Raw genomic sequence first — 27,763 nt, forward strand, 5'->3', positions numbered from 1 at the left:
TGAGCACTTTGACCCAACAAGTGCTTCACAGAAGTTTCTAATGCAGAGCCGTAAAAATAAAAAATCATATTTTTTCACAAAAATGATCTTTTCGCCCCCATTTTTTTATTTTCCCAAGGGTAAGAAAAGAAATTAGACCACAAAAGTTGTTGTGCAATTTGTCCTGAGTACGACGATACCCCATATGTGGGGGTAAACCACTGTTTGGGCGCATAGCAGAGCTCGGAAGGGAAGGAGCGCTATTTTACTTTTCAATGCAAAATTGACTGGAATTAAGATGGGACGCCATGTTGCGTTTGGAGAGCCCCTGATGTGCCTAAACATTGAAACCCCCCACAAGTGACACCATTTTGGAAAGTAGACCCCCTAAGGAACTTATCTAGATGTGTTTTGAGAGCTTTGAACTCCCAAGTGTTTCACTACAGTTTATAACGCAGAGCCGTGAAAATAAAAATTCCTCTTTTTCACAGAAATTATTTTTTAGCCCCCAGCTTTGCATTTTCACAAGGGTAACATAATAAATTGGACCCCAAAAGTTGTTGTCCAAGTTGTCCAATTTGTCCTGAGTACGCTGATACCCCATATGTGGGGGGGAACCACTGTTTGGGCGCATGACAGAGCTCGGAAGGGAAGGAGCGCCATTTGGAATGCAGACTTAAATGGATTGGTCTGCAGGCGTCACGTTGCATTTGCAGAGCCCCTGATGTACACAAACAGTAGAAACCCCCCCACAAGTGACCCCAAATTGGAAACTAGACCTCCCAAGGAACTTATCTAGATGTGTTGTGAGAACTTTGAACCCCCAAGTGTTTCACTACAGTTTACAACGCAGAGCCGTGAAAATAAAAAATCTTTTTTTTCCCACAAAACTTATTTTTTAGCCCCCAGTTTTGTATTTTCCCAAGGGTAACAGGAGAAATTGGACCCCAAAAGATGTTGTCCAATTTGTCCTGAGTACGCCAATACCCCATATGTTGGGGTAAACCCCTGTTTGGGTACACGGGAGACCTCTGAAGGGTAGGAGCACTGTTTTACTTTTTCAACGCAGAATTGTCTGGAATTGAGATCGGATGCCATGTCCCGTTTGGAGAGCCCTTGATGTGCCTAAACAGTGGAAACCCCCCAATTATAACTGAAACCCTAATCCAAACACATCCCTTACCCTAATCCCAACGGTAACTCTAACCACACCCCTAACCCTGACACACCCCTAACCCTAATCCCAACCCTATTCCCAACCGTAAATGTAATCCAAACCCTAACCCTAACTTTAGCCCCAACCCTAACTGTAGCCTTAACCCTAGCCCCAACCCTAACCCTAGCAATAACCCTAGCCCTAACCCTAGCCCTAACGGGAAAATGGAAATAAATACATTTTTTTTATTTTTTTATTTTTCCCTAACTAAGGGGGTGATGAAGGGGGGTTTGATTTACTTTTATAGCGGGTTATTTAGCGGATTTTTATGATTGGCAGCTGTCACACACTGAAAGACGCTTTTTATTGCAAAAAATATTTTTTACGTTACCACATTTTGAGAGCTATAATTTTTCCATATTTGAGTCTACAGAGTCATGTGAGGTCTTGTTTTTTGCGGGACGAGTTGACGTTTTAATTGGTAACATTTTCGGGCACATGACATTTTTTGATTGCTTTTTATTCCGATTTTTGTGAGGCAGAATGATCAAAAACCAGCTATTCATGAATTTTTTTTGGGGGAGGCGTTTATACCGTTCCGCGTTTGGTAAAATTGATAAAGCAGTTTTATTCTTCGGGTCAGTACGATTACAGCAATACCTCATTAATATCATTTTTTTTAGGTTTTGGCGATTTTATACGATAAAAGCTATTTTATAGAAAAAATAATTATTTTGGTATCGCTTTATTCTCAGGACTATAACTTTTTTATTTTTTTGCTGATGATGCTGTATGGCGGCTCATTTTTTGCAGGACAAGATGACGTTTTCAGCGATACCATTGTTATTTATATCTGTCTTTTTGATCGCGTGTTATTCCACTTTTTGTTTGGCGGTATGGTAATAAAGCGTTGTTTTTTGCCTCGTTTTTTTTTCTCACGGTGTTTACTGAAGGGGTTAACTAGTGGGGCAGTTTTATAGGTTGGGTCGTTACGGACGCGGCGATACTAAATGTGTACTTTTATTGTTTTTTTTTATTATTTAGATAAAGAAATGTATTTATGGGAATAATATATATATATTTTTTTCTTTATTTAGGAATTTATTTTTTATTTTATTTTTTTACACATGTGGAAAAAATTTTTTTTTCCTTTTTTACTTTGTCCCAGGGGGGGACATTACAGATCGGTGATCTGACAGTGTGCACAGCACTCTGTCAGATCGGCGATCTGCTGTGCAGGGCTGCAGGCTTACCAGCGCCTGCTCTGAGCAGGCACTCGGTAAGCCACCTCCCTGCAGGACCCGGATGCCGCGGCCATCTTGGATCCGGGACCTGCGGCGAGGTGGGAGGTAGGAGCAATCACATCGCGCTGCTCCGGGGGTCTCAGGGAAGCCCCCTCCTTGCGCGATGCTTCCCTATACCGCCGGTACACCGCGATCATGTTTGATCGCGGTGTGCCGGGGGTTAATGTGCCGGGGGCGGTCCGTGACAGCTCCTGGCACATAGTGCCGGATGTCAGCTGCGATATGCAGCTGACACCCGGCCGCGATCTGCCGCGCTCCCCCCGTGAGCGCGGCCGATCGCGTATGACGTACTATCCCGTCGGTGGTCATACGGGCCCACCCCACCTCGACGGGATAGTACGTCAGATGTCAGAAAGGGGTTAATAGTCTCCACAGGAGACTAGAAGTTGCCATAGCCCAATCGGCTCTGCTACACACAGGCAATGATCAGATCGCCTCTATATAGCAGATTTACTGACTTGGCATGAGTGCCGACCACTGGGTGGCGCTCACAGCAAGCCGCCACCGACAACCATAGAGGTCTCCAGGAGACCTCAGGTTGTCATGCCAACACACCGGTGACCCGCAATCACGTGACAGGGGTCACCTGAGTGCATATTTCCGGCCCGATGGCTGGAAGCATGATTTAAATGCTGCTGTCAAGTATTTAACTGATTAATAGCCGTGGGTGGATCGCGGCTGACACGTCCCCAGAAAGGGAGACAGACTTCGGCGTAAATGAACGCCCGATGTCAGTAAGGGGTTAGTCTGCCATATAAGGTGTGGGGCTGGACAGGTGTGATTAAAGTTTAAAGAGAACCAGACACAAAAAATGCTATTTATGTGCAGACTAGATGGTGGCCCGATTCTAACGCATCGGGTATTCTAGAATATGCATGCCCACGTAGTATATTGGCCAGACACGTAGTATATTGCCCAGCGACGTAGTATATTGCCCAGCGACGTCGTATATTACCCAGTGACGTAGTATACAGCACAGAGCCACTTAGTATATTGCCCAGCCACTTAGTATATTGCCCAGCCACTTAGTATATTGCCCAGCCACTTAGTATATTGCCCAGCCACTTAGTATATTGCCCAGCCACTTAGTATATTGCCCAGCCACTTAGTATATTGCCCAGCCACTTAGTATATTGCCCAGCCACTTAGTATATTGCCCAGCCACTTTGTATATTGCCCAGCCACTTTGTATATTGCCCAGCCACTTTGTATATTGCCCAGCCACTTTGTATATTGCCCAGCCACTTTGTATATTGCCCAGCCACTTTGTATATTGCCCAGCCACTTTGTATATTGCCCAGCCACTTTGTATATTGCCCAGCCACTTTGTATATTGCCCAGCCACTTAGTATATTGCCCAGTGACGTAGTATACAGCACAGAGTCACGTAGTATATTGCACAGCGATGTAGTATATTGCCCAGCCACGTACTACATTGCCCAGCCACGTAGTATACTGCACAGCGACGTAGTATACTGCACAGCGACGTAGTATACTGCACAGCGACGTAGTATACAGCACAGAGCCACGTAGTATATTGCCTACCTACATAGTAGATTGCCCAGCCACGTATGTCACAGGTTAAAAAATAAACATACTCACATTCCGATCCGAGGGCCCCTTGTAGTTCTAACATACTCACCATACTTGTAGTTCTGTCGCCTGTGCGCAGTACAGGCGGCAGCTTCCGGTCCCAGGGTGTGATGACGTCGCGGTCACATGACCGTGACGTCATGGCAGGTCCTGCTCACGCAGGGCCTGTGATGACGTCACAGTCACATGACCGTGACGTCATGGCAGGTCCTTCTGCCATGCGATCCTTGCTACCGGAACCTGCCACTTGCACAGAGCGGTTACCGGAGGGTGGCGAGGAGCAGGAAAGGCGGCGGAAGGCAAGTATATAATTTTTTTTTTATTATTATTATTTTTAACATTAGATCCTTTTACTAATAGTAAAAACTTGGTCACACAGGGTTAATAGCGGCGGTAACGGAGTGAGTTACCTGCGGCATTACTCGGTCCGTTACCGTTGGCATTAACCCTGTGTGAGCCGTGACTGCGGGGAGTATGGAGAGGCCGCCCGGCACTGACTGCAGGGGAGTAGGGAGGGACTAATCGGACTGTGCCCGTCGCTGATGACAGGCAGCTGGCGAGACCAATCAGTGAATGAATAACCGTGACGGAAGTTGCCAATAGAAGGACAGACAGAAAGACGGAATTACGCCTTAGGCTACTTTCACACTAGCGTTAACTGCATTACGTCGCAAATGCGTCGTTTTGCCGAAAAAAACGCATCCTGCAAAAGTGCTTGCAGGATGCGTTTTTTCAGCATTGACTAACATTAGCGACGCATTTGCGACGCAATGACACACGTCACAACCGTCCTGCGACGGTTGCGCCGTGCTGTTGCGGACCGTCGGGAGCAAAAAACGTTTTTTGCTCCCGACAGTCCGCTTTTTCCGACCACGCATGCACGGCCGGAACTCCGCCCCCACCTCCCCGCACTTCCCCGCACCTCACAATGGGGCAGCGGATGCGCAGGAAAAATGCATCCGCTGCCCCCGTTGTGCTGCGGGGACAACGCTAGCGTCGGGGACCTCGGCCCGACGCACGGCGACGGGCCGAGCCCGACGCTAGTGTGAAAGAAGCCTTAGACAAATATAAATATATATACAGGTCCTTCTCAAAAAATTAGCATATAGTGTTAAATTTCATTATTTACTATAATGTAATGATTACAATTAAACTTTCATATATTATAGATTCATTATCCACCAACTGAAATTTGTCAGGTCTTTTATTGTTTTAATACTGATGATTTTGGCATACAACTCCTGATAACCCAAAAAACCTGTCTCAATAAATTAGCATATCAAGAAAAGGTTCTCTAAACGACCTATTACCCTAATCTTCTGAATCAACTAATTAACTCTCAACACATGCAAAAGATACCTGAGGCTTTTAAAAACTCCCTGCCTGGTTCATTACTCAAAACCCCCATCATGGGTAAGACTAGCGACCTGACAGATGTCAAGAAGGCCATCATTGACACCCTCAAGCAAGAGGGTAAGACCCAGAAAGAAATTTCTCAACAAATAGGCTGTTCCCAGAGTGCTGTATCAAGGCACCTCAATGGTAAGTCTGTTGGAAGGAAACAATGTGGCAGAAAACGCTGTACAACGAGAAGAGGTGACCGGACCCTGAGGAAGATTGTGGAGAAGGACCGATTCCAGACCTTGGGGAACCTGAGGAAGCAGTGGACTGAGTCTGGTGTGGAAACATCCAGAGCCACCGTGCACAGGCGTGTGCAGGAAATGGGCTACAGGTGCCGCATTCCCCAGGTAAAGCCACTTTTGAACCATAAACAGCGGCAGAAGCGCCTGACCTGGGCTACAGAGAAGCAGCACTGGACTGTTGCTAAGTGGTCGCAATATATATATATATATACACACACCGTATATACTCGAGTATAAGCCGACATTTTCAGCCCAAATTTTTGGGCTGAAAGTGCCCCTCTCGGCTTATACTCGAGTCATGATCGGTGGTGGGGTCGGCGGGTCAGCACTGTCATATACTTACCTAGTCCCGGCGATCCTGGCGCTCCCCCTGCCTGTCACACTGTCTTCGGTGCCGCAGCCTCTTCCCCTGAGCGGTCACGTGGGACCGCTCATTAGAGAAATGAATAGGCGGCTCCACCTCCCATAGGGGCGGAGCCGCATAATTCATTTCTCTAATCAGCGGTGCCGGTGACCACTGACAGAGGAAGAGGCTGCGGCACCGAAGACCAGCTGTCCGGGGGAAGGAGCGGGACGCCGGGAGCAGGTAAGTATCGCATATTCACCTGTCCTCGTTCCACACGCCAGGCGTCGCGCCATCTTCCCGGCGTCTCTCCGCTCTGACTGTTCAGGCAGAGGGCGCGATGACGCATATAGTGTGCGCGCCGCCCTCTGCCTGATCAGTCAGTGCAGAGAGACGCCGGGAAGATGGCGCCGAGGAGCTGCAAGCAAGACAGGTGAGTATGTTTTGTTTTTTTTTTTATTGCAGCAGCAGCAACAGCTATGGGGCAATAATGGACGGTGCAGAGCACTATATGGCACAGCTATGGGGCAATGGTGCAGAGCACTATATGGCACAGCTATGGGGCAATGGTGCAGAGCACTATATGGCACAGCTATGGGGCAATGGTGCAGAGCACTATATGGCACAGCTATGGGGCAATAATGGTGCAGAGCACTATATGGCACAGCTATGGGGCAATGGTGCAGAGCACTATATGGCACAGCTATGGGGCAATAACGGTGCAGAGCACTATATGGCACAGCTATGGGGCAATAACGGTGCAGAGCACTATATGGCACAGCTATGGGGCAATAACGGTGCAGAGCACTATATGGCACAGCTATGGGGCAACGGTGCAGAGCACTATATGGCAGAGCTATGGGGCAACGGTGCAGAGCACTATATGGCACAGCTATGGGGCAATGGTGCAGAGCGCTATATGGCACAACTATGGGGAAATGGTGCAGAGCACTATATGGCACAGCTATGGGGCAAAGGTGCAGAGCACTATATGGCACAGCTATGGGGCAACGGTGCAGAGCACTATATGGCACAGCTATGGGGCAACGGTGCAGAGCACTATATATATGGCACAGCTATGGGGCAACGGTGCAGAGCACTATATGGCACAGCTATGGGGCAATGGTGCAGAGCACTATATGGCACAACTATGGGGAAATGGTGCAGAGCACTATATGGCACAGCTATGGGGCAATGGTGCAGAGCACTATATGGCACAGCTATGGGGCAATGGTGCAGAGCACTATATGGCACAGCTATGGGGCAATGGTGCAGAGCACTATATGGCACAGCTATGGGGCAATAATGGACGGTGCGGAGCACTATATGGCACAGCTATGGGGCAATGGTGCAGAGCACTATATGGCACAGCTATGGGGCAATGGTGCAGAGCACTATATGGCACAGCTATGGGGCAACGGTGCAGAGCACTATATATATGGCACAGCTATGGGGCAACGGTGCAGAGCACTATATGGCACAGCTATGGGGCAACGGTGCAGAGCATTATATATATGGCACAGCTATGGGGCAACGGTGCAGAGCATTATATATATGGCACAGCTATGGGGCAACGGTGCAGAGCATTGTATATATGGCACAGCTTTATGTGGAGTATCTATGGGGCAATGGTGCAGAGCATTGTATATGGCACAGCTTTATGTGGAGCATCTATGGGGCCATAATGAACGGTGCAGAGCATTATATGTGGCACAGCTTTATGTGGAGCATCTATGGGGCCATAATGAACAGTATGGAGTATCTATTTTTAATTTTGAAATTCACCGGTGCCTGCTGCATTTTCCACCCTAGGCTTATAGTCGAGTCAATAAGTTTTCCCAGTTTTTTGTGGCAAAATTAGGGGGGTCGGCTTATACTCGGGTCGGCTTATACTCGAGTATATACGGTATATATATATATGTATGTCTCAAACCTGCAGGTAAATCCAATGCTGCCTGATCGCCTTACTGAAAGTGTGGCAACCGAGAGAAAATTATATTGCTCATTTCATTCATAGGGGCATGCATGGATCTCCTCAGTCTTGGCTCACTGTATTGTGTACAGTTGGTTTTCTACAGAACTAATAAAGTGACACTCTGTAGCTCTTATAGCATGGAAACATGAAATACCGTATTTTTTTGACCATAAGATGCACTTATTTTCCTCCAAATTTGGGAGGAAAGTGTGGGGTGCGTCTTATGGTCCAAATGTAAAATGTTAGGGGGGGGGGGTGTGCAGCGGCAGAGTGGGATTGCACTGGAATACCACTCGCAGGAGGCAGGAAAATGTTCCCGCTGCAGGAATCAGGCGCTAGGAAAACCATGTGGTCCAGATGCTTAAAGTGAAGAAATATTGATTAGCCGCTTCCTCGCCCACCTGTCAGCACCGAGCAGTGAGCAGCAGATTAATATTACCTCACTTAAACAGCGGACACACATGGTTTCCCCAGCACTGGATTCCTGCAGCTGCTGGGGAGATGTGTGTCCGGTGGAGGAAGGGGCAGGAGCAGGGTGCCAGAAGAGATCGCCGCATAACTGCTCTGCTTAGTGCTCAGTTATAGGACCTGTGTGAAGAGGGAGGGCTGGGGCATCACATGACAGCACAGAGCCCTCCCTCTTCATGATGTCATCAGGTCCTGCAGACACTTTACTGAAAAAAAATGCAGCTTCCTCGGTTGTGATGCTCCAGCCCTTCATTACCTGTCACCACAGCTTGGATGGCTGGCTGCCGGACCAGGACAGCCTATACAAGTTAGTGTTAAATAAAAGTTTATTAATTACAACACATAAAAATGCACTCTGCCACTACTGTCATGAACTATAACTCCCAGCATATCATAGGATCTGCAGGACATGCTGGGAGTTATAGTAGCAGCACTCCAGTTTTATTTTTCAGTGCTGGAGTGGTGCTTTAAATATAAGCCCTGTGCCCCCATTCTTATACTCACTCTCCAGCGTCTTCATATAGTACTTTACTGACACCACACTGGTCCCGCAGCACCATCTTCTACTCGTAGCTTCCAACCTAATAACATACTAATATATATAATAACACTACATATAATAGTATGTTATTGAATATTTTACCACATTTTTTTGCTTCAAATATATATTTTTTTTTTACCTATTTTCAACCTCTAAAACCTGGGTGCGTCTTATAGCCCGAAAAATACGGTATATGATATTTGAATTGCATTACTGCTCTAGAAAATAGGAAAACAAGAATATATAGCGCATAAATTGCGCAATTTCATGTATACCCAGCAGCCTCGATAAGGCGGTTCTCTTTGCTTGGACCTAACCTAATGGGATTCCTCTCCTGGGCAGATAGTCTACAGCTGCTGCCTGGTACACATGAATTGGCCATTTATGCACTAAGTATTCTCCATTTTTCCTATTTTCTAAAGCAGTAATGCAATTCAAATTTCATATATTTCATGTTTTCATGCTATAGCACTATAGAGTGCCACTTTATTTGTCATATATGAAGATGGCTACTCTTAGTATGCACCTGTACACACCTGTTTTCTGTGTGGAAGAGACGGTCAGTCTTTTGTTAGTTGGCTATGTATAGATGCCCTGCAGAGCAAGCTATAAATCCCGAGAGCAGCTCCCAGAGCAAATAAGCTAATTTTAATTGTAAAGCAACCAGGCAGCATTTGAATGCTTTTTATCGGCATATTAACTCCATATCTGCAGGTAAATAGCTTTTGAGTTGACATGCTCCCTTTAATTTTTTATTATTCCCTTTAACAAATACTTGCAGAAGGTGGGATACCTTAATAAACTCTAGCTTGAGATATTCTGGCATCTGGAAAGTCTTACAGACCCTGAAGATGTTGCCTATAATATCTTCTGGAGAGTACCCAAGTTTCCAAAGATGAGCTATAATCTGTAAAAGGATAAACAATATTTTTTTGTCAGTTTAACATATGCACGACATTTTATTACAATGGAAAGATTCAGAACAGTACAATGAGAAGTATTCAAAATGCTTCAGGGTAAGTAAATATAAAATTATTTTCCCTCAGTCATTACAGTTAGCACTCATAGACTTCACATAAACAAACAGCAATATAACTGCAGTAGCTTAAAGCAACCAGTTTTGTTATATATATATAAAAAAAAAAACACACAAACCTTGTATGCTTCATCTATGTTTGCATTCACACAATGCTGCAACATTTCTTTCACCAACAACGGATGTGGTTCGTCACAAACCTGAAGGATAGGAAATAGCTTGGTCAGATTTTCAGTTAAAGTCCAATGTCCTATTAATGTAAGTGGGACAAGTCACAATGTAGCAGATTCATAAAAACGTTCACATTTTTAGGTTCAGCAAATCTTCACGACAACTTAAGTTATGATTAAAGGGAACCTGTCACAGTGTCAGGTCGGCGCCGTTACACTGATTAAAATGATACCTTGGTTCATAAAATCCGTCTTGTGGTTGTTTAATCTTTATTTTCACTTTATGAGATTCTCATGCTCTGGGACAGCCAGTGGGAGTGTGGGTCTTCATGTGGTGCTCTGCTTATGCATTCATGTGTATGGCTTCTGACAGGTCACTGATCCCTCAGTGACCTGCCTTCTAGTTTATATAATGCGTATAATATTGTGTGTGTGTGTGTGTGTGTGTGTGTGTGTGTGTGTTTAAAAAAAAATTCAACTTCATCAAAATGGCAGCTGCGCCTGCGCTGTAGCATGATACATGCCTAATATGCATTTATGCTTTATGCCTATACTAACGTGGAGTTAAAGGGAAAAAAAGCATCTTCATCAAAATGGCACCGGAGGCGCCTACGCAGTAGCATCTATTGCGTTCTGATAGATGCTACTGCGCAAGCACCACTGCAATTTTGTTGGGGAGAAAAAAAAAATTAGCTCCATCAAAATGGCACCGGAGGCGCCTGTGCAGTAGCATCTATCGGAACGCGATAGATGCTACAGCGCAGGCGCCACCGCCAGCACCATTATGATAAAGTTTAATTTATTTTTTTTTGTAACACTATTATATGCAGTATGTAAAATAGGGGGCAGGTCAGTGAAGGATCAGTGACCTGTCATAAGCCATACAGATGCATATGTAAGGATAGCACCCCATAAAGACACCCCCCCACAGGCCGCCCCCGAGAATCTCATTAACTGAAAGCTACAAAAGTAGGAATTAGTCCTACCGGTAATGTAGTTTCCAGGAGTTCCATTCTGACAGCACCACCAGGAGGTTGTCCTTCATATCCTTGATAGGGACAGGAAACACAGAAGAGGTTAAATAGCCCCTCCCCACCTCCACCCTTCAGTGTCTTTTTCCAAGTACCACACCAGGATGGATGCTACGCTATTTTATTAAATTTCTATTACAAAATGTTTATATCACATTAGATAGGAAATATACGGGAGGGAATATAAGGAGTGCTGGGAGTATGGACTCCTGGAAACTACATTACCGGTAGGACTAATTCCTACTTTTCCAGGACGTCCCTCCTGACAGCACCACCAGAAGTACCAAATAACTTCTATTAGGGCGGGATTACTGCTTGGAGGACTTTCCTCCCAAAGGCCGTCTGTTGGTTTGACATAACGTCCAGTTTGTAATGTCTACAGAAAGTATCTATTTTGGACCAAGTTGCGGCCCTGCAAGTTTGATCCATGGAAGCCCCTGCACTCTCTGCCCAAGAAGCCGAGACTGCTCTCAGCGGGTGGGCCTTAAGGCCTTCCAGTGGAATTTTTCCTGCCGAGGTATATGCTGAGGAAATAGCTAGTTTTATCCACCTAGCTAAGGTGGCTTTTGATGCCTTCCTTCCTCTATTTCTCCCTGCCATCTGGACGAAGAGATTTGAATCTAGTCTCCAGCCTTCTGTGAGTTTTAGGTATTGTAGGACTGATCTTTTAACGTCCAAAGAATGGAGTGCACGTTCTTTCTCGTTTTTATAGTTCTGACAGAAGGTGGGCAATATTTCCTGGCTCCTATGAAAGTCAGTTACCACCTTTGGAAGGAAGGCCGGATCTAGCTTAAGAATGATACAGTCGTCCTGGATTCTTAGATATGGATTATTTATGGAAAGGGCTTGAATTTCTCCTATACGTCTGGCTGAAGTTATTGCTACCAGAAACACTTTTAAAGTGTTACCGATCTGAGATCTGCTTGGTCTAGAGGTTCGTAGGGATTTTCCCATAAATTATTCAGGACTAAATTTAGGTCCCAGGGAGGGACAGTACAGCGTATTGTAGGTCTAATACGTTGAGTGGCACTAATAAACCTTACCACCCAAGGGTGTTCTGCTAGAGGGTAATCAAAGAAGGAGCTTAGAGCCGAGATTTGTACTTTTAGCGTATTGGGCTTTAGACCATTGTCAAAGCCAGCTTGAAGAAAATCTAAGATTTTCCCCTGTTTAAGGGGAATTGGGCCTGTACAAATATGAGCAGAATTTTTTCCAGACCTTAAGATATATAGCTGAAGTGACTGACTTTCTACTTTTTTTATAAGGTAGATATGACTGATTCTGAGAGGCCTTTCGATTTTAGAATTTCCTTCTCAGGATCCAGGCTGAAAGCTGTAGGAACTCTAAATTGTGATGAACAAGAGGGCCCTGTGTCAGGAGGTTTCGTTGTAGTGGTAGAAGAATTGGATCTTCCAACGCCATCTGTTTTAGTACTGGAAACCAGCTTCTCCTGGGCCAGTACGGCACTATTAGAATAACCGTAGTCTGACTCTCTTGAATGTTCTGTAGAACTCTCGGAATCAAGGGCAGTGGAGGGAAGGCATATGCCAGTTCCATATCCCAATCCTGGGCTAAGGCATCCACTGATGTCGGGTTGTCTCCTGGATTCAGCGAAAAGAAGCGTTTTGTTTTTGAGTTTTCCCTTGAAGCGAATAAATCTATTTCTGGAAAGCCCCAGGTGTTGGTAAGATGTAGAAAGACTCCTTGAATTAAGGCCCACTCTGTGGGTTGGATTTTCTTCCTGCTGAGAAAATCTGCTACTTGGTTCCTTTCGCCTTTCAAATGTACTGCCGTTAAGGATCTTACGTTGAGTTCTGCCCAGGAGAATATTATGTTTGTTAGGTCCTGAAGATGACGGTGTCTCAGACCTCCTTGATGTAGGATGAAGGAGACTGTAGTTGAATTGTCAGAGAATATTCTGACGTGAAGGTCGTTGAGCTGATCCTGAGACCTGCTCCGCGTTTCCCAAACTGCTCTGAGTTCTCTGAAGGTTGATGAGTTGTTGGGTATCCATGAGGGCCATGTTCCCTGAAGATAATGACCGTCTATGTGAGCTCCCCAGCCACTGAGACTTACGTCCGTAGATATATTTATGCATGGTGACATCCGCCGGGGTTTGCCCTGCTGCAGATTTGAGATGTTGATCCACCAGGATAGGGAGCGTCTTCCTTCCTTGGTTAAGGACATTTTTTTGTCCAATGACGACTCTTTTCCATCCCATCCGGAAAGTAAGTCCCGCTGTAGTCCCCTTGAGTGGAACTGACTCCACTGGACACACGGAATACATGAGGTCATCAGGCCCAGTAGCCTGGCATTCCTCATAGTGGTGTACTGTCTTTTTTCCAACATCTGAGCTTCTCGTGAGACAGCTAGTTGTTTGTGACCTGGAAGGAATGAATACTCTTTCTCTGAGTCCAGAAGGATCCCCAAGAAGGTTTTCCTCTTTTCTGCTTCTAGACTTTACTTTTTTAGGTTTATTTATCCCAGGTTTATTTATCCCAGGGTTTCTAGAAGCAACAGTCTTTTAGACACTTCCATCTGCCGCCGTGTGTCTGCCACCAACAGGTCGTCCAAGTACGGCACTATGAGGATATTTTTTGTCCGTAGAAAGGCCATCGCTTCTGCCATGAGTTTTGTAAAGATTCTTGGAGCTGATGAGAGTCCGAATGGCGGACATTGGAATTGGAAATTAAGAATCTTCCCTCGGTCTTTTATAGCGAACCTGAGGTATTTCTGGTGTAGAGGGTGAATGGGCACATGATAATATGCACTTTTGAGATCTATTGTACACATTACTGAATCTTTATTAATGGTATGACAGATCTGATGGTCTCCATTTTGAAGCGTTTGAAGACCCACTGGTTGAGTGGTTTTAAGTTTATTATGGTCTGGTAATCGCCTACTGGCTTTTTTTATAGAAAAGAGACTGGAACAGTGGCCCTGGAGTTGTTCTGACAGGGGTACCGGAACTATGGCTTCCACTCGTATAAGTTCTTGTATGTCTTCTAAGAGTCTAGGATGGACCTCTGGAGATTGGCTGTGGGTCAGGCAATATCTTCTGGCGGGGGGGGGGGGGGGGGGGTTGTGGTATCTGAGCACATTTTATTCTGTATCCCTGAGAGACTGTTTGGAGTATCCAACGGTTTTGGGTAATATTCTGCCATCCTTCCATGAACCGTTGAAGTCTTCCTCCAATGCGCTTGCTGTCATTGTTTACCTGACCCGGTCCCTTGGTCGCGAAGGAGCCTCTACCTCTGCCTCCTTTAGGGTAGCTCCATCTTCGGGTTTTGCCCTTGCCACTATAATCCTGCCTTGGCTTGAAATCGGGGCTGCGAAAAACTGACATTTTCTTTTGTTTCTGTTCTGGAAAGCCCTTATCAGATGCTTTGTCCAGTAAATCATCCAATACTGGGCCAAATACATGGAGACCAGAAAATGGGATTGAACAAAGTTTATTTTTAGATTTAGTGTCTCCTGACCATGATCTTAACCATACCGCACGCCTTGCGGCATTAGATAATGCTTTGCCCCTGGCTGCAAATCGGACTGACTCCGTTGAGGCATCCGCCATGTAGTCAGTTGCCATCTTCAATAGTGGTAGGGATTTTAAAATTTCCTCTCGGGGAGTTCTATTTTTTTATTTGGGTTTCCAACTCCTCAACCCAGATACACATTGACCTGGCTACTGAGGTCGCAGCTACATTAGCTTTCATAATTGCTGCTGAAGCTTCCCATGATTTTTTAAGGAGGTCCTCCGCTCTTCTGTCCATCGGGTCCTTAAGGCCTGAGGAATCTTCAAATGGGATGGCTGTTTTCTTTGACACACTGGCTACTGGTATGTCAATTTTCGGAACCGTTTCCCATGTCTTCGGATTAAAGGGAAGTCAGAATTTAAAGTCCTTCGGGACTATAATTTTTTTCCCAACATCTTCCCCATTCTTCTAATATCATTGCTGATATGTGATTATTCATGGGGAAGACCCTGTCTCTTCGGGCCCTTAGTCCTCCGAACATCTCGTTCTGGACTGTCATTGGCTCCATGGATTCTTCCCCTTTCATGGTGTTTCGGACTGCCTGTAACAGGGTGTCCGTGTCTTCGGAAGAAAATAAATATCTTTTCCGATCACAGGAAAGTACCGAGGAGGTTTCGCCTTCCGCTGAGTCTAGATCAGAGTAGCCCGATACTTCTCCATCCTCGGAGCCATGTTCCATCTGGGTCTTTTAGGGGAGGGAACTTGGGGCAGTTCAGTAGTAGATATAGTGGCCTGAACCTCCTCTCTGATCATGGTGCATATATTATCCAATAAGGATGATTGCTCCTGTTTGAGCAGTTTGGCAATGCATGACTCGCACAACTTCTTGTCGCATGCGTCTGGAAGTCTTGTGGCGCACAATGGGCACTTATTAGATTTCCTTTTGACCGCTGTCGTGGAGCATTTAGTCGTTTCCTTATCCTAAAAAAAGATACGAAAAGGAAGGTCCTATAGCTAACTGTATGTAGCCTGGCTGGGAAGATGTTATTGTAGCTCACTCACGTGGTCCAAAGGAGAATCAGACTGGATGTCAGGACGGCTAACACTCCATCTTATTGGGTCAGGGTGTCCTGTCAGCTGTCTGTCTTAAGTAGTCTGTCTTACCCGGCTTCAAGACATCTGATTCGTCCTCCTTCCGATCACAGCTGCTGCTCATTTGGATCCTTGCCGTCGCTTCTGACAGCGCATGCGCCCCATGGAGCGCATCCTGTCTCTTGGGTCCTCAGTAGAAACCGCGCCCCCTCCAGGAGCGCCTGCCGGCCTGCAATCCTCAGCGCCGCCCCCGGAAATCGTGACAGCGCGACTTCCGGTGTCATGGCGCTGTACTGGAGGGAGACGCTGACCCGGCGAGCGCAGCTTTCCAGCCACCTGCAGTGGCGCCACATCGCTGGAACCAGCATAGCGGACGCCCGCCCAAAGGGCGCCGAGCAACAGCTGCAGCCCAGAGTCCTCGGAGGAATGCGGCTGACATCGGGACCGCTGAGGGACCTCTCGCCGTATTGTGGGCTTACACATTCGCTCACTGCCCCAACCCCGCTGGAGGAGCTGGAGCCTTTCAGGTAAATTGCTTCTTCGCACGTCTGTGCTCCTCTCCTGCGTCTGTCCCTGATAGGGACAGGAAAAACACAGAAGGATGGAGGTGGGGAGGGGCTATTTAACCTCTTCTGTGTTTGCTGTCCCTATCAAGGATATGAAGGACAACCTCCTGGTGGTGCTGTCAGGAGGGACGTCCTGGAAATACAGATTAAACAACAACCACAAGATGGATTTCATCACGCAAGGTATAATTTTAATCAGTGTGACAGCGTCAACCTGACACTGTCTGTAGGTTACTCAACACAATCCTGCTGACAGGTTCACTTTAAATTCATTTTATCTTTTAAAAAGAGAAAGCAAAATATGCAACGACACTAAAGAACTGTTTTCCTCTTTACAATAACTAGAAAATACCTGCCTTAAAAACATTTGTACTGTTTACAACTTCAAATCCTGCGTGTGTGGACTGCAAGTTATTCAAGGCCTAGAAAAGGAAGAAAAAAAAAAATGGGACCAATAAATATATGTATAAACAATCAACTTTAAAGTGGTATTCACATCTTCAAGATCCTATTCCTAGTATTTACAATATGGAATAGGTGTAATAATAAAAAAAAACGCAGCAAATACCTACAATTAAAAATGTAGTATAGTTCTTCTGCTTTGCTAGCCCATATCTTTTCCGGCACATGTCAGCTGTTCTAAACAGCTGACATGTGCCTCTAACAGCCGCGAGTGGAATCGCGATCTACCCGTGGATGTTCAAATCACACCCCTTTCGCCCCATTCAAAATTAAATTAAATTAAAAAAAATAAAAATAAAATCACACGTACATATTTGGTATTTCTGCTTTCAGAATCGCCCCGTCTATCAATATAAAAAAAAAAAAAGAAAAAAAAGAATTAACCCGATCAGTAAACAGCATAATGAGAAAAAAAAATTCAAAACACCAGCCAGAATTACATTTTTTGGTCAAGCTACATTGCAATAAAATGCAATAACGGGCGATCAAAAGATCGTATCTACACGAAAATGGTATCAATAAAAACGTCAGCACAGCACGCAAAAAAACAAGCCCTCACCCGGCCCCATACTACAGGTCTCGGAAAATGGCGTATTTTTCACATTTTTTTTTTTTTTTTTTAACCAAAGTTTGGATTTTTTTCAGCCCTCAACCCCTTAGTGACAGAGCCAATTTGGTACTTAATGACCAAGCCAATTTTTACAATTCTGTCCACTGTTATTTTATAAAGTTATAGCTCTGGAACGTACTATCCCATCGAGGTGACCTTGGCCTATCTGACCCTCGACGGGATAGTACGTCATAGCGATCGGCCGCGCTCACGGGGGGAGCGCGGCCGGGTGTCAGCTGACTATCGCAGCTGACATCCGGCACTATGTGCCAGGAGCGGTCACAGACCGCCCCCCCGCACATTAATCCCCGGCACACTGCGATCAAACATGATCGCAGTGTTCTGGCGGTATAAAGAAGCATCGCGCAGGGAGGGGGCTCCCTGCGGGCTTCCCTGAGACCCTCGGAACGTCTCTTACCTCCTATCCCTGCAGGCCCCGGATCCAAAATGGCCGCAGGGCTGCATCCGGGTCCTGCAGGGACTACTTCCGGGTCCAGAGCAGGCGCTGGTAAGCCTGCAGCGCTGTAAGTCAGATCGCTGATCTGACAGAGTGCTGTGCAAACTGTCAGATCAGCGATCTGTGATGTCCCCCCCGGGACAAAGTAAAAAAAAAAAAAATCCACGTGTAAAAAAAAACAAACAAAAAAAAACCCTAAATAAAGAAAAAAAAAAATATTCACATAAATAAATTTATTTATCTAAATTAAAAAAACATAATAAAAGTACACATATTTAGTATCGCCGCGTCCAGAACGAACCAACCTATAAAACTGTCCCACTAGTTAACCCCTTCAGTAAACACCGTAAGAAAAAAAAAAAAAACGAGGCAAAAAACAACGCTTTATTATCATACTGTCGAACAAAAAGTGGAATAACACGCAATCAAAAACACGGATATGTAACACTACTATTTTGATGCCAATAAACGAATTTAAAAAAAAAAAACAAAACACGGATATAAATAACCATGGTACCGCTGAAAACGTCATCTTGTCCTGCAACAAACGAGCCGCCATGCAGCATCATAAGCAAAAAAATAAAAAAGTTATAGTCCTCAGAAAAAAATCGATGCCAAAACATTTATTTTTTCTATAAAATAGCTTTTATCGTATAAAAGCGCCAAAACATAAAAAAATTATATACTGTATTTTTCGCTTTGTAAGACGCTTCGGATTATAAGACGCACCCCAAATTTTGAGAAAAATAGAAAAAAAAATTTTTTAATAAATTGGGGGGCTTCTTATAATCCATGCATCTTATTGCTTACCAGGGGTTGTGGCTGCGTTGGATCAGGGTCCCAGGGTCGTTGCTGGAGGCAGGAGTGGAGCATTGCTGGAGGCTGGGATGAGGGGGTCTGCAGGGGGGCTCCTGTGCTGCAGGCTGGGATGAGGGGTGCTGCAGGGCTGTCTCCGGTGCTGCAGCGCTGTCTCCGGTGCTGCGGGGGCCTCTAGCGACATTTTGTGAAAGGCCAGAGCCCCCCGGCAGTTCGTTCATGCTTTCCTGTGCGGTGGACTTCGGGAAAATGGCCGCCGGGATCTCGAGAGATGAGATCTCAGCCCTGAAATCTCATCTCCCGAGATTCCGGCGGCCATTTTCCCGGAGTCAGTCATACAGGAAAGCATGGACGAACTGCCGGGGGGCTCTGGTCTTTCACAAAATGTCGCCAGAGCCCCCCGCAGCACCGGAGCCTCCAGCATCACCCGGGGCAGCAGCGGATAACCGCGGCAGCGGTGGCAGGCGGCAGCAGACAACCGCGGCGGCAGACACCCCCTCATCCCAGCCTGTAACGGTAAGCGGTATATCCGCTTTGTAAGACGCACCCCCATTTCCCCCCCAAATTTTTTTTTTACATTCGTTTATTGATTGCAGGATAAAACATACACACATTTGTTTGTATTCATCGTTATCTTTCCCCCCCAAATTTGGGGGAAATAAAGTGCGTCTTACAAAGTAACAGGGTTAAAACTGCTTGCCGAGAGCTTCCCTGCACTGAATGTGTCAGCTCCGGCAGTAACAGCGGTGACGTCACCGCTGTGCTCTGCTTTACGGCCGGCGCTGACACAGTCAGTGCAGGGAAGCTCTCGGCAGCAACGCGTGCATTAGCAGCGCTCCTGCCGAAAGCAGTTTTAACCCTGTGGACGCCGGGGGACGTGACAGACATCAGAATGTGAGTATGTAGTGTTTTTGTTTTTTTTTTACTTTTACAATGGTAACCAGGGTAAATATCGGATTACTAAGCACGGCCCTGCGCATAGTAACCCGATATTTACCCTGGTTACAAGTGAACACATCGCTGGATCGGCGTCACACACGCCGATCCAGCGATGACAGCGGGTGATCAGCGACCAAAAAATGGTCCTGATCATTCCCCAACGACCAACGATCTCCCAGCAGGGGCCTGATCGTTGGTCGCTGTCACACATAAGATCGTTAGCGGGATCGTTGCTACGTCACCAAAAGCATGACGTTGCAACGATATCGTTATGTGTGACTCAGCCTTAAGTTTAGCTGCCAGCCCAGGAGAGAGAGGGTATAGCAAGAGATATAGACGACTCAGCGCAGGGCTGGAAGAGCGGCTAGAAAGTCAACCAGATAGGGCAGGACGACGACCACGCCTCTAGGGTGCAAGAGGAAAGTGATGGCCGCTAAAACCCCCGAGAACACTGTGTGCGGTAGCCAGGCCGAAGGACAAGGATGTGATTTGAAAATGCTGTTCGCGAAAGGGAAAGCGAAGGAATTTTTGAAGAGGGGAAAAACATAGGAATGTGAAGGTAAGCATCCCGAATGTCGGTGGATGACAAACTACATCTTTTTCCGTTGAAGTAATGGCTGGGGGGGGGGGGGGGGGGGGGACGACTCCATCCGAAGAAGGGGGACCTTGTCAAGCTTCGTAGAAGTTTGAGGTTCACGTTCTGTCTTACTTTTCGGTCCCCATTTTGGAACCAAGATCCCTTAGATCTAGACCGTCCTGGACAACTGATCCACTGCTGGTTGAGTCTATAGGAAATCAAAATAGTTAAGGTCTCTGACCAAGAGACCATTGCTTTAGTAACATGCGGCGGCTAAGGGAGGGTAGAGCGCTGAACTGGAGGCCGCAAGACGGAACAAACTAGATTTGCTATCTGACAGTCCGTTATATTTTTAATTGATGACCCATCGGGCAGGGATACTGGTAGGTATACCACAGGAGATTCTACCCGGTAATATGCCAAGTGGCAGAATGCGCGGCTGCATGCAGAAGGTTAGGAATAAACAGTCTCTTACTATCGCCGCTCTCTTTTGATGGTGCGGAGATAAAATGATGAACCCTCGGATCCACCATCCTCTTAACAGGGAAGTGGAGAGGGATCGTCCGCCTTCTTGCATCATCTGGAATAGTGGAGATGCAGAGGGAGTGTTTGGACGCCAAAAAGGGAGCCTCTGTACATCCACAGAGTTAAGGTCCCTGAGTGGACAGGGCTGGTTGTCCAGCATCAGGCCTGGCTGTAGAAGATACATGGAGGCGACACTCCATGTGCTCGTCTATCGATGGTGTAGAGAGATCGGTGTCCTTTAAGAGGACCCGTCGCCCTTAAGAATCAGACCAAGCATGGCATCTCATCTCATGTCTTAGGTGGGTATACGTGGAGTGGACACCATGCGTTTGCATATTGTCTGAAAAAAGGAGATTTTTGTGTACTCACCGTAAAATCTTTCTCTTAGCCTCTAATTGGGGGACACAGGACCATGGGTGTTATGATGCTGTCCACTAGGAGGCGACACTATGCATAATCTGAAAAAGATTAACTATGGCACCTCCTCTGCAGTATACACCCCTGGACGGCATCAGCCTTCTCCAGTTTTGTGCAAAAGCAGTAGGAGGAACATCACATGAATGACATAATTATGCCTGTAAGAAGGCAACTATGTACGAGCTCAAGAAAACAATATGAGAACTCAACAGTTACAACGGCCCGGAAAGGGCAACAGTGTGGGAGCTGTGTCCCCCAATTAGAGGCTAAGAGAAAGATTTTACGGTGAGTACACAAAAATCTCCTTTACTCTGTCGCCTCATTGGGGGACACAGGACCATGGGACGTCCTAAAGCAGTCCCTGGGTGGGAAGCAATGGATGAATATTGTGCAGACAGGCCCCTATACTTAGGGCACCGCCGCCTGCAGAACACATCTACCCAGGCTCGCGTCCGCTGAGGACTGGGTATGAACCCTGTAGTGTTTAGTAAACGTGTGTAGGCTAGTCCAAGTGGCCGCCTTACACACTTGTTGTGCCGAAGCCTGGTGCCGTATGGCCCAGGAGGCCCCTACCGCCCGTGTAGAGTGTGCCGTAATACCGTCTGGAAGAGGAGAATTCTTAAGGCGGTAGGCCTCTTGTATGGTGGATTTGATCCACCTGGCAAGGGTAGCTTTGGAAGCTGGCAGACCCTTATGGCCGCCTTCCGGAAGGAGGAAAAGAGTATCAGACCTCCGGAAGGACGCAGTCCTAGACACGTATATACGCAATGCCCTGACGCGGTCAAGCGTGTGCAGAGCCTTCTCCACTAAATGAACCAGAACCGGACAAAGGGATGGTAGTGAAATTTCCTCATTGAGGTGGAAGTTGGACACAACCTTCGGAAGGAAGGATGGGACCGTACAAAGAACTACCTTGTCCTGGTGAAAAGCCAGGAAGGGCCGTCTGCAGGAGAGTGCTGTCAGCTCAGACACCCTGCGTAGCGAAGTGATTGCCACCAGGAAACCCACCTTCTGGGAGAGAAGGCGGGGCGGGACCTCCTTAAGGGGTTCTAAGGGTGGTTCCTGCAATGCTGTCAGGACCAGGTTGAGGTCACACGTTTCTAGTGGTCGTCTGTAGGGGGGAACCAAATCGGGAAACCCCTGAAGAAAAGTCCTAACTTGCGGCTTGGTAGCAATGCGCCTTTGAAAAAGCACTGAGAGGTCTGACACCTGGCTCTTAAGCGAGCTCAATGACAGCCTGGCCTCCAGACCCGATTGGAGAAAACAAAGTACTTTGGGTAGGGAGTGGGGTCTGGCCAAGAGATTCGCACCAGGTAAAGAAAGCTTTCCAGGTACGGTAATAAATCTTGCCAGAGGATGGCTTCCGTGCCCTGATCAGAACCCAGGTCTCAAGGGCCACGCCGTCAAATTGAGAGCCCCTGAGTTCTGGTGGTAGAACGGGCCCTGTGATAGAAGATGGGGGCGGTCGGGGAGACGCCAGGGGGCGTCTGCTGTAACTTGTACGATGTCGGCGTACCATGTACGTCTGGGCCAGTCCGGTGCAATTAGGATTGTTGGAACTCCCTCTTGTTTGATCTTCCTCACCACTCTGGATATCAGGGGGAGAGGTGGAAAAATGTACAGAAGCTGGAACTGGGTCCAGTCCTGAACCAGAGCATCTGCTCCGAGCGACCGCAGATCGTGTGTTCTGGCCATGAAGTTGGAGACCTTGGCATTGAAGTGGGATGCCATTAGGTCCATATCCAGGGTCCCCCAGCGATGGCAGATCTGGCGAAAAATTTCGGGATGGAGAGACCACTCTCCCGAGTCTATTTGTCGGCTGAGGAAGTCTGCTTCCCAGTTGTCCACACCTGGAATGTGGACCGCCGAGAGAACCGACCCTGTGTCCTCCGCCCAGTGGAGGATATATGACACTTCTCGCATCGCCTGGGTACTGCGGGTCCCCCCTTGGTGATTGACATATGCCACAGCCGTGGCATTGTCCGACTGTATTCTGATGTGAGAGGCTGCCAGTAAGTGATGGAAGGCCCTCAATGCCAGGAGGATGGCACAAATTTCCAGGATGTTGATGGGCATGGTCGCTTCCAATGGGGACCACTTGCCCTGTGCCGTAGGTGCATTGCACCCCAACCCTTCAGGCTCGCATCGGTGGTCAGAACTTTCCAATGACTTGTGAGAAAGGATTTCCCCTTTGCTAGCGAGGTTGGCTTGAGCCACCAGTGCAGGGACCTCTTGGTTGACGACGTTAGCCGGAACTCCCTGTCGAGAGAGAAAGGGTTCTTGACCCAGGACTTGAGGATGGCTAGTTGGAGAGGCCTGAGGCGAAACTGGGCAAATGGGACGGCTTCTATTGCTGCCCCCATCCTGCCGAGGACTCTCATGGCAAACCGGAGAGATCGAGGGGGGTTTGCGGAGGAGGGTGCGAACTCCTAGACAGAGAGCCTGTGCCTTGTCCTTGGGAAGGGGCAATAGACACCCCTGAAGGTGTTGACAAGCATTCCCAGGAAGGTCAGAGACTGACTTGGGGTTGGTGATGACTTTTGTAGGTTGACTAACCAGCCCATGCGACTCGAGTGTCGATTGTGATTGAGACGCTGAGCTCGCAGTCCTTGTAGGTGGGAGCCTTGATGAGTAGATCGTCCAGGTATGGAACGACTACTATGCCTCTGGAGTGCAGGACGTCCATGGTGGCAGCCATGACTTTGGTAAAAACTCTGGGAGCCGTGGCGAGTCCAAACGGGAGAGCCACAAACTGGTAGTGGTCCTGGTCGATTGCGAACCTGAGAAATCTCTGATGAGCAGGTGCAATCGGTATATGCAGGTATGCGTCTTGTATGTCTATGGAGGCGAGATATTCTCCCTTCTCCATGGACGCAATGATAGACCGAAGGGACTCCATGCGGAAGTGACGGACCAGTACGTATTTGTTAAGTTGTTTTAGGTCCAGTATGGGCCGCACGCTGCCTCCTTTCATGGGGACTACGAATAGATTGGAGTAGAACCCTCGGAAGCGCTCGGCCGTGGGGACCGGTACTATGACTCCTGCTTGAAAAACTGAGGAGACCGCTTGCCGGAAGGCATGAGCCTTGGCTGGTGGTTTTGGGGGGACAGAGAGGAAGAATCGGTCCGGTGGGTTGGAGGTGAAGTCTATTTTGTATCCGGAAGACACTAGTTCCCTGACCCACCTGTCTTCTGTAATAGGCAGCCAGACTTGATGAAAGAGCAAAAGTCGGCCGCCTACGGGTGTGGTGTCTTCCGGGATCCGTGAGTCATGATGAGGAGAAAGTCTGAGATTTTCCTCCTCTGGGTTTAGACTGGGCTGCTTTTGACTGCCAGATCTTGTCCGACCTTTGCGTTGATCGTGAGTTGTCCCTGCGTGGGGAACGGTTACGATTTTGTGCTGGACGTGAGACGGACCAGCCTGAAGAATTCCGAAAGGATCGGAATCGAGTTTGGTTACGCTTTTTGTAAGTGCGTTTAGGTTTCAGTTGGGGAAGAGAGGTACTCTTACCCCCGGTGGCGTTGGATATCATCGTGTCCAACTGTTCACCGAAAAGTCTCCCACTGAGGTAGGGGAGGAGCGTGAGGGATTTCTTTGAGGCTGCGTCGGCTTTCCATTACAGGCTGCGCCGAATTGTGATGGCGTTTGATGCTATCCCCGCTACACCCCTTGCTGAATCCAGAGCTGCATGAAGCATGTAATCTGCTACGACTGCTATTTGAACCGCTTGGTCTGACAGCTCAGGAGCGGATGCTTGGAGGCCAGCTTGTAAATTTTTGGCCCAGGCCAGAATGGCCTTGACAGCCCAAACTGAAGCGAACGCGGGAGCAAGGGATGCCCCTGCGGCCTCGAAAATTGAACGAGCCATGCGTTCTACCTGCAGGTCTGCTGCATCCCCGAGGATTGAGCTATCTGGCAGTGAAAGGAGGGTCTGTGCTGCTAGTCTACAGACTGGGGGGTCCACTTCAGGTCGGTCTGTCCACTCCTTGGTATCCTTCTGCGGGAAGGGGTACCTTGCCTCCAGATATTTGCGATTAGCAAATTTTTTCTCAGGCTGCGAGAACTGCTTTTTGAGGATCGCCTTAAACTCTGGGTGGTTAGAGAAAACCTTAGGCGGCTTCAGAGGTCCTTCAAAGGAAATCTTGTGTTCTGGGGCCTCTGGTGGCAGATCAGAAATGTCCAGCACCCGATGGATGGAAGAGATTAAGTCCTCAACTAGCGCAGTATTGCTAGGGGGGATTGGGATCAGGGACCCCTCCGTCCCCTGCTGGGTGAGCTGGGGAGGAGGCCTTCTCTGGTCGGGGATTGCGGAGATCTGCATTGTCTGTCCCTGGAAGGGGACGGTCTAGATGACCTGGAACTACGGTGTCTCTCCCTAGAAGAGGATGACCGAGTGCTATGGGATGACGTAGATGGACTGTGGGTCCGCTTGCGTCCTGACTTAGACGTGGATTTGCCAGGGTCGTCCTGTCCCTGAGCCAAGATCTCCCTTTGCTGGGTAACGGTCATAGCCGAGGCATGACTCTGCAGAGCCTGAAGCAATGTGGAGGTTAGGTTATCTATAGACTGCGTCATAGATTGCGACATCTGAGTGACCCATTCCGGCGTGGCATTAGACACCGAAGCATTGGCAGGGGCCTCTTGGGGCTCTGACACAGTAGTCTGAGTGCAGCCCTGGCAGTGTGGGTATATACTGCCACTGGGGAGAGCGGTCCTGCAGGCTGTGCAGAATGCATAATAGCAGTCCTGCCTGGTTCTCTTGGACCTTGAGCCCGGCATAGTGCAGAGTGCAGAAGGGCTGCTATGCAGATGGACATTACAGGGGTAGCTATGCAGAGGAACCTTATAGGGAATATGGATTCACAGCCGAGTAAAACAACCCAGCTGTGATCTTACCCCACCAGTTTGCCCCTAGGTCCAGCGCCACAGTCCTGTGCCCCCGGAGACTGGCTGGTCTGGTCCTGCTGACCGGGAGATGCCGGATTAATCCTTGCTGCAGTAGAAATGGCCGCCGAGGAGAAGAGGCAGGGGGAGAAGGGGGGCGGAGAGCTGAGAAAAGGTGGCAAAGCTGTGTAAAAAACGCGCCCTGTCTCGATCCGCCCCCTCTATGACACTGTAGAGTGTCATATTTGTCATCCGGGGGGCGGAGAGGAGGCGGCGGCTTCAGCTAGGCCAAAGCAGGGGTCTAAATTACATGCCTGATGCCCAGAAGGGCTCCAGGCCGGCGCGAAAGTCCGGGAGGGGGTCGGATCTGAACCGGACCCCCCCGGATTTAAAGGCAGGATAGCGGTGGGGCTGTAAGCGGTAGGGAGGCCCGGTGAGGGGTCCCCCTGAGGCAGTATAGAGCTGGTGCTGCCGCAGAGACAGGGGGGCATGGAGCCCTGTGTGTCTGTGCCATGCCTGCCTGCACTCCCCCCGGCCAACAGGAGCCCGCAGCTGGGCTGGGGTCCCTGGATGCAGGCGCAGTGTGCTGGCCCATTGCTGGGAGCTGTAGAATGCTGCCTGTACAGGCCCTACCTGAGGTGTCTCAACCTAATGCCCCCAGAGGGGGAATAGGGAGGGTGCTGTTGTCACCTTCAGGGGCCTTTATCCTCGCCTCGACCTCAACCCAGAAACCAAGAGGAATTGGGGAAGGAGGGGGGTCTCGACTTCGAACCAGCACCCGAGGGACTGGGGAAGGAGCAACATGGGGAATAGCCATCTCTACTTCAACCAGGCACCCCGTAATAGGGGGCCGAGGAAGGAGCCATGCCGGGAGTCTCACAGGAGACCCACTTTTCTTCATCTGTAATCCGTCAGAAAAAAATGGAGTTAAAAAAAATCTTAGGTGTGCCTCCTATGCGACACTAAGCAAAAACTGGAGAAGGCTGACGCCGTCCAGGGGTGTATACTGCAGAGGACGAGCCACAGTTAATCTTTTTCAGATTATGTATAGTGTCGCCTCCTAGTGGACAGCAGCATAACTGTTGTGAACTCTGTTTCCGGGCTCCCTCCTGTGGTCATGAGTGGTACTGTGTGAGTTCTCTCTTTGGGCTCCTCCTGGTGGCTCTTTTTGTTATTTTGCAGGTTTCTGGCACGATCAGCTGTCTCGTCATCTGCTAGTTAGGTTTCCTATTTAATCCACCTGGTCCTTCATTCCTTGCCTGTTGCCGTGCTATTCTGATTGCTCCTGTCTACATCCGTTATCAGTCTCTCCAAGAGAACCTAAGTTCTGTTTGCTTATTTTTGCTCATCTGTGTTCAAGATGTTTCCTAGTATATGATGAGTTTTTGTCCAGCTTGCTAATATGTGATTTCCCTGCTTGCTGGTGCTCTGGGGTGCTGAGTTGCTCCCCCCACATCGTTAGTTGGTGTGGGGGTTCTCGCATTCTCTGCGTGGATATTTTTGCATAGGGTTTTTTACTGACCGCACAGATTCCTTGCTATTTTCTGCTATCTAGCGTTAGCGGGCCTCATTTGCTTAACCTGTTTCATCTCTGCGTTTGTCTTTTCCTCTTAACTCACCGTTATTATTTGTGGGGGGCATCTATATCTCTGGGGGATTTCTCTGAGGCAAGTGAGGTCTTTACTTTCTCTTTAGGGGTAGTCAG

The 27,763-nt window shown here is 48.0% G+C and overlaps 1 protein-coding gene across 1 annotated transcript in view; it reads right to left on the bottom strand.

Moving 5' to 3' along the window:
* Nucleotides 1–27,763, bottom strand: part of RFC2 (replication factor C subunit 2) — a 63,458-nt gene that overhangs the window by 3,367 nt on the left and 32,328 nt on the right. Inside the window, exons 8-10 of the mRNA XM_077296457.1 lie at nt 16,727–16,792; nt 10,158–10,238; nt 9,796–9,909 (exon numbers count right to left, since the gene is read on the bottom strand). Of these exons, the coding sequence (XP_077152572.1) occupies nt 9,796–9,909; nt 10,158–10,238; nt 16,727–16,792 (261 nt within the window). The remainder of the gene's footprint in view (nt 1–9,795; nt 9,910–10,157; nt 10,239–16,726; nt 16,793–27,763) is intronic.

The sequence above is a fragment of the Ranitomeya variabilis genome, chromosome 3, assembly GCF_051348905.1.
Source record: "Ranitomeya variabilis isolate aRanVar5 chromosome 3, aRanVar5.hap1, whole genome shotgun sequence".
Taxonomy (NCBI): Eukaryota; Metazoa; Chordata; class Amphibia; order Anura; family Dendrobatidae; genus Ranitomeya; species Ranitomeya variabilis.